The 10339-nt window shown below is 46.5% G+C and overlaps 1 protein-coding gene across 1 annotated transcript; it reads left to right on the forward strand.

Annotated features, from left to right (window-relative positions):
* The first annotated feature begins 964 nt into the window (after positions 1-964).
* LOC144278299 (acidic mammalian chitinase-like) lies at positions 965-9999 on the forward strand. Its single transcript, XM_077839569.1, has 7 exons — positions 965-997; positions 1324-1445; positions 1575-1698; positions 7254-7439; positions 8294-8411; positions 9054-9201; positions 9867-9999. The coding sequence occupies exons 1-7, from the start codon at positions 965-967 to the stop codon at positions 9997-9999; spliced, it is 864 nt and encodes a 287-aa protein (XP_077695695.1).
* The last annotated feature ends 340 nt before the right edge of the window (positions 10000-10339 follow it).

The following is a 10339-nucleotide window of genomic DNA, read 5'->3' on the forward strand; positions in this document are numbered from 1 at the left end:
GAAACCCTGCCTCCTTTGTTGTAGAAGTCAGACGGTGTGCAATAGATGAGGCAGGGGACTGCAAGATGAGAAAAGAGGGTCTCATGATGAAGGCAACTGCATGCTGCCTTGCAGAATTGGGTCCTATCCCTGCTTCTGCCACAGAGTTCCCATAAGTTGCTGGGCAACTCCCTTAAACTGAACTTTCCACACGTCCGTTAACGGTGTGTTCTGGATGCCCAACTTGAGACCTTGGGAGCAAGCATTCCCAGCTGCCACTGAAGTCACTGGGAGCTGTGCTTTGAGAATGCAAAGTGCTATTTAATGCTATGTACTCTGACGTATCAGGCGTCATGCGCCTCAAGTAGGTCATCCAAAATTAATGGGCACTTTTGATCTTAATTTCTCGGTGCCTCATTTCCAGACCTGTAAATCAGGGATAACAGTATCCCCTCGCTGCACAGGGTATTGTGAAAATCAATCAGGTAATGTTTGTGACATTCTCAGATATTATCATGATGAACACCATAGAAAAGGCCATGAGGAAATTAATAATTCTCTATTCAGAGCAAGGTAAGTAAACAAGGCTTCAGGCTACATGCTGAGTAAGGAGGAGAAAACAAAATGTTGACTAGCTGGGCATTCAGTGAGCACCATTCATCCTGTGTACTCAGTGAGGCAGGGGGGGAAATATATGTGATCATATAATTGAGGATTATAGCGTAATGCATACACACAAGAGGGCAGAGTTAAGGTTGCCAGGTCCGCCTTAATTCTGATATTTCCTAACTTTTGAGTGCTTGACTTTGCAACCTTAGGATACTTTTGATGTATTTTTTACATGTAATATTATATACAGTGAAAAGTGTTGATGAGAACAGTGAACAAATGCATCCGGTGCAGGGAATATTGTGTAGTGGTTACAGCGGGGGAGTGTGGAATCAGCACTCCTGGCTTCTGTTTGTAGCTCTGCTACTGATTAACAATGTGCCCTCAAGGCAAGGTGCTGATCTGCAAGGTAACCAGTGTTTCAGGTTTTTCCTATGGGAGTGACTTCCCAAAAGGCATGTGGAGAACGGGAACACCTCCACCCATCCAGAAAGGAGATTGCGCAGTCATTCCCACATCGGAAAATCCCTTCCTAGCAAAGAGGAAGAACTTGTCTCTCCTATTTTATTTCATGGCTGCTGAGTTCCTGTAAATTGGGGTGGGTGTAACAGCCAGACCCATAAAAGGAAGGTCGAAGAACCCAGATATTGACACCGTGAACCTCCATTCTCTGGGCCACCACAAACAGAGCAATTGCACCCAGCCCATCCCATATCATGAAATGTCTTGGGGGAGCTGGCAAAAGCATTTCAGGAGAAAGCTCAAAAGACAAGGAAGCAGAAGCTCATACTGAGTGCAACAGTGGGAGCTGTGAGGGCACTAATCGAGGCAAGCTATGAAATCGACAAAATCTCAGAGTGAGTGCACACAGCCGCACTTGAATTCTGCACAGAGTAATTAATCCACATGTTCAGCCATGATCCAAGATGCTTTGCATTTGCACCCGTTCCCCAGGTCACCTTCTCATTCTGTGCTCTCCTCTGCAGGGCTGTAGATTTCCTTAACCTCTTGACCTTTGACTTCCATGGTTCCTGGCAAAAAGTCACAGGACATGTCAGCCCATTTCTCCAGGGTAAAGAAAACTCCAAATCCTCTTCTTACTGTAATGTTGTAAGTGTCAACTTATGAATTTCATGGGAGATTTCTGGTACCATAACAAATGGATCATGGGGTTGAGGGATCAGGAATGTGAGTGATCAGTGTTCCAACAATAAATCAACATTTATGAGACTATCCCCTTCTAAAATCCTTAGGACTCTGTGTGTCACAACCCCAAGCAAATAGAAATGAATGAGGAAATTCTCCATTTGTTTATGCCATCTCCATGGGTGTAGACACCCATCTGCAGAACAGTTCTTTATCTCCAGTAATCAGAAATCACATTAACATTACAGAGTAGAATTAACATCTAGGGGCAAATGTTCAGTGACCCATCAAAAAGACACGTGCAAAATTTGCTGATGCAAAGTTGATGAGTTTGCACATGCTGGATGAGTAATTAGCCATGCAAATACACAGCACAAAAAGACCAAACTGGTGCACGAGACAGTGAGATTCTCTCTGCAGAGGAAACCCTTTGCCACTTCAGCCTGTAGGGAATGTGCTCCCAGACCACAGAACCGTTTGCCACCATTAAGAAGATCCATGCCCAGAAATATTAGGATGCAAGCTGTCATAGAGCTCTGATTGTAGGATTAGGTTTTCCATAGCAGAACAAGAAGCCAATCATTAAGCAAATGCCAGCAATGCTACCCTACTGTAAATTCAGTTTACGGTGCATAATATATTATAAACCATATGTCATACCCCCTCCCACAGGACTATGCTGTGAGATACTGGAGGAGCAAGGGTGCCCCAGCTGAGAAGCTCATCATGGGAATCCCCACCTATGGACGGTCGTTCACCCTCTCCTCCAAGACAGGCATCAGCGTGCCCGTCTCTGGGCCTGGATTACCTGTCCCATTCACTCAAAAGGCAGGATTATTGGCCTATTCTGAGGTAGGGAGGATGCTGCTCTATTTAATCTTGCCCTGATTTGGGGATGCAGCTGAATCAATGTCTCTCTTTCTATTGGGACCGGCCGTTGGGATTAATTCACAAGGTTTTGCCCTCGCACCCAGGAAATCATCCTTATGCTGGAATGCGTTACCTAGGGAGGTGGTAGAATCTCCTTCCTTAGAGGTTTTTAAGGTCAGGCTTGACAAAGCCCTGGCTGGGATGATTTAACTGGGAATTGGTCCTGCTTCGAGCAGGGGGTTGGACTAGATGACCTTCTGGGGTCCCTTCCAACCCTGATATTCTATGATTCTATGATTCAATGTGAATATCTTAAACCTTCATGGCTGTCGTTTCCGGGTGACCGTCAGGCTTTCCAACAACACCTTGAGAGTGACCCAGCAATGACATTGTTCTCCGGTCTGCAACTGGTGGTGTGGTTTTGTTTGTTTTTTTAGATCTGTACTTTTACACCAGGTGCCACCACCGAGCGGATTGTGGAGCAAGAGGTCCCATATTCCTACGAAGGAAACCAGTGGGCAGGGTATGACGACGAGCAAAGCATTATAACCAAAGTAAGTGTGTTTAAGGAGGAGCAGGGTAAAGTCTGCTCTTCTTACGATTGTGACCCCTCCTCCCCCATTCCCCTCTCTACAGTGATCTATTCCAGGCTCTGGTTAAAAACCCATCACCAAATTGAAGGGAGGTTTGGGTTGGTTTTTCTAGCTGCTGATGGAGTCAGACACACCTGGATCCACATCTGGATCCTACCAAGGCACTCCCTGCCACGTCTCTGTTGGGGTTATAAAAATGCAATGGGAGAACAGTTGTGGAATGCATCAGCTCGAGGGGCGCAAAATGCTGGCTCATCCCCCGCCCACCAAGGACCCACTGCCAAACCCAGCATCTCTTTCTAGGCACAGTTCTATTTACCAAACATAGGTGACAAGCACAAAAACAATTCCTCAGCCCATACAGCACCCAGGGGCTTTTCCCCTTTCCCCCTCTTAGTCCCTCCTGCTTCATGGCCTTCTACAGGATTCTTCCCTGTCTACCTCCCCATCCCAGGGCTTTCTCCCTGGAGGCCCTGTTTCCCTAGCCGGTTCCCACTGCCTCCCCTCCCAGGGAACTCCATGCCACTCCTAATCCCCCTTCCTCACTGACATCCAGATTTTTATAGGGAACACCTGTCCCCTCTGCAGCTGCACCTGCTTAATGAGCACCGCTGGCTGGCCCCAGCCGTTCAGCCCATCAAGGGGCAGGACACCCTTTGACACAGGAATTCACTAGAAAAGTGCTCATGGAGGAGATTACTCCAGCACTCCTTCACCTCCTTACCCCTGCACAATGACACACGCTATACCCTGGGCAACAATATACATTGCCAGTGAAATGCAGCCAGTGGACCAGCTTCCTGCCTTGGGAAAGAGAAAAGGTTCATGTTCAAAGAGGAAAACGGGATGCGGGGGGGGAATGCCTCCCAGTGCACAGAGGCAGCATGAGGCTTAACATTTAACTTTCATTGGAGCTCCCAAAATAAGACTGAAGTAGGACTTGACAGCAGGGGTGTCATTTCAGAAAAATTCCGGGCGAGGGGGTAAGGCTGGGGGATGGGAAGAGTTGTGTCAGCATATAGAGCATTATATGTGATTGTATTATATCCAGCAAGGGCCGGGGGAATGGAGCATATGGACCTATGAAAAGTCTGGGAGGTGGGCAAACCAAGATCTGGGGGGAGGGCAACGGCCCCCATTGCCCCATAGCAAATGATGCCCCTGCTTGAGAGTTGCATAGGCCTGGGGCTGGTGGATTTCACCCATAGCGCAGAGGGGTCCAAATATTGTGTCTCACCTGCAACTAATCAGGTTTCAGAGTAACAGCCGTATTAGTCTGTATCCTCAAAAAGAACAGGAGTACTTGTGGCACCTTAGAGACTAACACATTTATTTGAACATAAGCTTTCGTGGGCTACAGCCCACTTCATCGGATACATAGAATGGAACATATAGTAAGAATATATATATATACACACACATACAGAGAACATGAAAAGGTAGAATAAGAGGCTATGTTCTCTGTATGTGTATATATATATCTTCTTACTATATGTTCCATTCTATGTATCCGATGAAGTGGGCTGTAGCCCACGAAAGCTTATGCGCAAATAAATTTGTTAGTCTCTACAGTGCCACAAGTACTCGTGTTCTTTTTGCACCTAATGAGGTTCTTCACGGGTTTTCTCCCTGCCCCCTCTGTAAGGATCAGTATTTGAAGAACAACAAGTTGGGAGGTGCCATGATTTGGGCAGTGGACCTGGATGACTTTGCTGGCTTGTTCTGCAACCAGAAAAAAACATATCCTCTAATAGGAACTGTGAAAGCAAAGCTGAGCTCCGGCAATTGAGTTGACAGAGTGTGAAGCTATGAATGCACTACGAGGAAGACATCTCGCTTTCTTTCTTTGGATGGGGAAAGGGTTTGAAGACATGCTGGGGAACATTCATGCAGCTCAAAAATAACACTCATGTGTGGCAGACCCGCTCTCTTTCACCAGCACATCCACTAATGGTTTCCTCTCCTCTCATTTTGTAATAAAGCCATGGCCAACAGGGCCCCTTCACCTCAGAATTGCCCAAGGCAGAGAGCATCACAAACACGCTCCTCACCCTTTTTCACCTTACACTGCGTATTGTGTCACCCAAGTGAACCAAACCAGTAGGAGTGAAAACTGTTTAAATGAAGCAATAGGAAAGGAGATGGACTTCCCACCCCCCACCCCCCAAATTCTTCCTCAGAAATAATGGTGGGTGAAATGTCCACCTCAAGCCTCTAACAGAAAAGCACACGAATCAATTGTAAATGGAGCAGGAACCTCCAGCTCTGTAAACACAAGCTCATTAAGGGCTGCAGCAGTCTGATTATCACATCCCAAGCCCCATTATTATTATTCGCCCCCCGATAAGCTTCATCGCCTCTCTGCAAATTGGGGTTATTCCACAGCTGGCCCATAACTGTATCTTATCAAGGTCTTCAGCATAATCTTATCTTGGTCCAGTCAGTGAATGCTTGGGAAGAGATTTCCAAAGGCAAAGGAATGTTGGCAGTTTATGTTCCCCGGTACCGATTCCACTGAAAGCAGTGGCTAATCAGTCTCCTTTTAGAGCTACAGGGGGTAAGCAGTTAGCAGGTAGGGTGACCAGACAGCAAGTGCGAAAAATCAGGACAGGGTTGGGGAGGTAATTGGGGCCTATACAAGACAAAGCTCCAAATATCGGGACTGTCCCTATAAAATCGGGACATCTGGTCACCCTATTAGCAGGCTACTGGTAAAAGCCAGGATATGGCTCTCTGTTTTCAATATATCAAAGACCTATGGAGCAGTCACCCACTAGTAAACTATAATTCACCTGGAGGAAACTCTGTGTCATATTAACCTCTTCTGGTTGCCAGTGGATCTGCTGAGTGGGAGGTATGCCATGTGTGCCCCTTAGACTTTCAATGGGCATAGTCCATATACCCAACTATACTCACTACTCCAGGCTTGGAGAAAACCAATGTATTGCAACACCAACGTAAATGGAAAATGCCACCACCCTAGTACTCAGCGTCAGCTGTTATTAAATAATCATTGTCTGACCTGCCCATAACTTCCCACAACTGTGAAAATTTAAATCAGTACAAATAAAAAATGCTTAAACCCTATAATTTTGCACTACTGTGAAAATGTAAATAGATAAAAATAGAAAAAAATGCTTAAAATAAAAGTTGATTATATATCAAAATGATTTTTAAAATATCAGATTCTGCCAAGCATCATGATATTGCACTGAACGGCTCTTTAGAAGTAAATGGACAACGTTTTATTTTCTTGCAACATGAGATAGATAAGATAGATTCACATAAGGACTCATACATTAGGCAAAAGATGGGGAGCCATGTTTCTGGAATAACTCATATTAGCATTTGCTGCTTTAGCTGAGAGCCACGCTGGACAGCTGGGTTGACATTCACTCAGTTTCCTGCATCAGGCACATGAAAACCCTTACACATGCTCACTGAAAGTAAGTGATAACTGTGGCTGCAGATCAGAGTTGGTCAAATTCAGAATTTCCATTTTGCGGGAGATTCTGGCATTTTTAATATTTGTTTTCTTTCTGAATTGTGGGGAAAAAAATAAAAAGGAAATTGAAATTCCCATGAAATGAAATTTGTTTAAAAGTTTCATGTCAGGTCACTCGAAACATTGTGTTTTTTAAATAAAATCAAAACATTTTATTCTATTTTTGACTTTTTTCAGTCATTTTGAAATGAAAAATTGAAACATTCCACTCTGATAAGCTCAAAACACAACTTTTCCAGATGGAATTTCACCAAAATTGACATGTTCCCACAGAAAGCTTTGATTTTGATGAAATGGCATGATCTGACAGAAAAACGTTCCATCTGAAAATTTTTGACCAGTGTTATTGTAGAGTTGGTTATTCCCCCATTTTTCCTGCCTTCCATCCTTCCTCCACCCCCGTGTTGGAGCCCGGGGAATCTTCCAACCACCAGGAGCCAACCATCATTTTCTGGCTGGGTCTCCCTTCAGAACCCTGATATTCTATGATTCTGTGATTCCCATGGCTTGGGAACATCTCCCTGACTGGCTCACTGCGCCGTCTCCTCTAGGACTATGCCATGAACTTCTGGAAGGACAATGGCGCCCCAGCTGAGAAGCTGATGGTTGGATTCGGGGCCTATGCCCACACCTTAACCCTCAGCAACCCTTCCAACCATGGCCTGGCTGCCCCAACATCCGGCCCACGTGCCGTGGGAGCTTATATCCAGTCAGCCGGGACCCTGGCCTACTTTGAGGTAAAACTATGAAAACAGGTGTGGCGAATCGGAATGGTTGTTAGCTATGGGCGTTCGCACAGTATTGTTACTGGAGGACGTGTCTGCAAAAACAACGTTTCTGATAGAGACACTTGGGAACAGAACGACACAGCTATGTTTTATAACACACATGAGCTTACGCCATCACCGCAAAAATGTTGCTTAGCTGCTCTAGGGGTTGTTTGCTCTGGTGAGTTCAGATAGTGTTGCCAGCAGACTGGTAATACCTTCACTGGGTGGAACCATGACCATATTTACTTTGGCTGCAAGTCGTTTGGGGCAGGGACCATCTTTGTGTTTGTACAGCACCTAGCACAAGGGGGTCCTGGTCCATGAAGGTGCTCCAAGGCGCTATCACAATACAACTACTAAATAATAGTGTTCAGTCTTGATTCACACCTGCAGCCTTGCAATTCCACCGAAGACTGCAAAACTGTAGCCCTGTCACAACCAGGTTGTGAGTGGACAGGCCTAATGACTGGGACAGGAGTCAGGCCTAGTGGTTCAAGCAGGAATCAGGGAACTGGAGACAGGAAGCAGTGCCCAGGGTTTTTAAGAGACCCTCTCCTTTTCCTAATGCAATGTTAGTGACATGAGGTTCTGAATCACAGTGGCTTCTTGACAGCAGGAGGAAGACCTCCAGCGGATGTCTGCAGCTGGTGGTATTCCTGAACATTAAAACTAGCCTGGTCGGACCTACAGGATGCAGTGTGCTGGGTCAGTCCAAAGAGACTAAGGAGTTGAATGAACAGTCAGATATAGGCCTCTAGATCAGTTAGGACAGAGTCACAGACCTTCCTGGACCACCTTAACAAACAACTTTTATGTCCCAGATCTGTACCTTCTTGAAGACTGGAGCCACCATCGTGTGGAATGCCCCTCAGGACATCCCTTATGCCTACAAAGGAAATCAGTGGATTGGCTATGACAACCCTAAGAACTTCGCCATCAAGATAAACCTGTTGTCTATCATCTCTTTGTGCTCCGGGTAAGGGCTTTCATCCCTGTATCGGGCTACAGAGCTACACTGCTCTCTGGAGCGTGGGACAGAGGCCACTATTCCATACTATCCTTGCCAGTTAACGTCTTACAGGATCTCCACATTGCTTCTTCCTCAGCCTAGAGGATCCCACGATCGACTGAGATAAGAGTGAATTCCCCTCTGTTTCATCACGCTTCTCAGGACTAGATGTGAACCGAGACCCTTGATATTCCTTACAGGTTCCTAGGCTCAGGCCAGAAATGATCAGGGTACCAACACTATACAGTGTTAACACCTTGGGATAAAGTGCACAATTTACATCCGATACGTATTGCTCTAGTTTGCTGTGAATCTGACCCAAAGCCCACTGAAGTCAATGGGAGTCTTGAATAGATTTTGAATCAGGTTCTATGCCAGCTCTGTTGCTATTTAAAGATTTAGCTTGCAGCCCTTTATCTACTCCCATTGACGTCCAGTCTTTAATGTGAGCAAAGACTGCAGGCTGAGGCCCTGAAACCTTCAGATAAGATATAACTTCAACACAAGGGAAAGCATGGTTTAGAGTATCTTTACTGATGCATTTACAACTCTGCTTAAAAATCTTCTCTCACAGGCAAAGTGGCTGTTGGAGAACAATTCTGGAGGTGCCATGGTTTGGGCTATTGATCTGGACGACTTCACTGGCACATTCTGTGGAGAAGGCAAATACCCTCTGATGAACTCCTTGAAATCTGTCTTGGGTGTCACCACGCCCAGGAAGTAACACCCCAGTGCCTGAGGCATGGAGTGAGATGACCAGCATTCGTCTGAACTCTTCTCCAGGCCTGCATCTCCTCCTGTCTTACTTCCTGCAATCTCCTCCTCTTTGGCCATGCTGACACCCCTCTCAGGTCTATTCAAAGAGCTGCTGTTGAGACCGTCTTCCTGGCATGTCATTCGGACCACGCCAGCCCCACCCTGTTCTGAATGTTCTTCCTTCTCCACCACACCAAATTCAAGCTTTTTGTCCTCCCCTTGAAACCCCTTTTCGGCTCTGTTCCCCACCTTCTTATCTGCTCTCGCATCCTGTTGTGTTGCTCCCTCTGCTCTGCCAGTGAGGCCAGCCTTCCGCACCCGCTTGCTGCCTTATCCCACATGCACCTTTGCACTTGCTTCCACATCCCCCAGGCAAGGAAAAACCTCCCCAAACACCTCTGTGAAGCTGCTACCCTGCCCTCCTTTAACTCCCTCCTCGAGAGGCACGTCTACCGCCATGCCTCAGACGCTTAGAAGAAAGCACATTCTAATGCCTCCCCTTTGCATTTCTTTCTTTCAGACTGCAAGGTTCCAGCAACCACCCCTGGTACCAGTGCTAACCAGCCAGCCACGGCGGCTCCTTCCAAAGGCAGCGGCAGCTCCAGCTGCAGCAATTTCTGCTCCGGCAGAGCCAATGGCCTCTACCCAGATCCCAGTAACAACCACGCGTTCTACCACTGCGTGAGCAGGAAAACCTACCTGCAGTTCTGCCAGGCCAGCCTCGTCTTCGACTCCAGCTGCTCCTTCTGCAACTGGGCATGAAGAGAACCCCCACTAGATTCGCAGAGCTCATGGCAACAGTTGCAGACCTCAGACGAGAGAATGATCAATAAATGCGCATTGCATTAAAATAACAATTTGTGGTCTCTGTCACTGTGTACGCACAAAGGTAGCGCTGGGCTAACAGAGCAGAGTTTAGCCTTTTGGGCAACATAGATTAAACAGCCATTAAATAAACTGTTTTGTGATACACATTCCCACTAATATGGTACGTGAATGAAGGAGGGAGACTGCTTCCCTTTCCTGGCTTGCTGAGAAGGGAGCTTAAAGGAGACAGTCTGGCCTACTGGACAGACCACGGGCCAGGGAAGCTGAACTTCTA

Source organism: Eretmochelys imbricata, chromosome 21, assembly GCF_965152235.1.
Source record: "Eretmochelys imbricata isolate rEreImb1 chromosome 21, rEreImb1.hap1, whole genome shotgun sequence".
In the NCBI taxonomy this organism is placed as follows: Eukaryota; Metazoa; Chordata; order Testudines; family Cheloniidae; genus Eretmochelys; species Eretmochelys imbricata.

Bases quoted from the DNA above. Each gene is read 5' to 3' on its own strand.
- LOC144278299 (XM_077839569.1), top strand. From the start codon at position 965: ATGTGCCCTCAAGGCAAGGTGCTGATCTGCAAG. The intron at 998-1,323 runs GTAACCAGTGTT...GTCTTGGGGGAG, and splicing joins GCAAGGTGCTGATCTGCAAG to CTGGCAAAAGCATTTCAGGA. The intron at 1,446-1,574 runs GTGAGTGCACAC...TCTCCTCTGCAG, and splicing joins GAAATCGACAAAATCTCAGA to GGCTGTAGATTTCCTTAACC.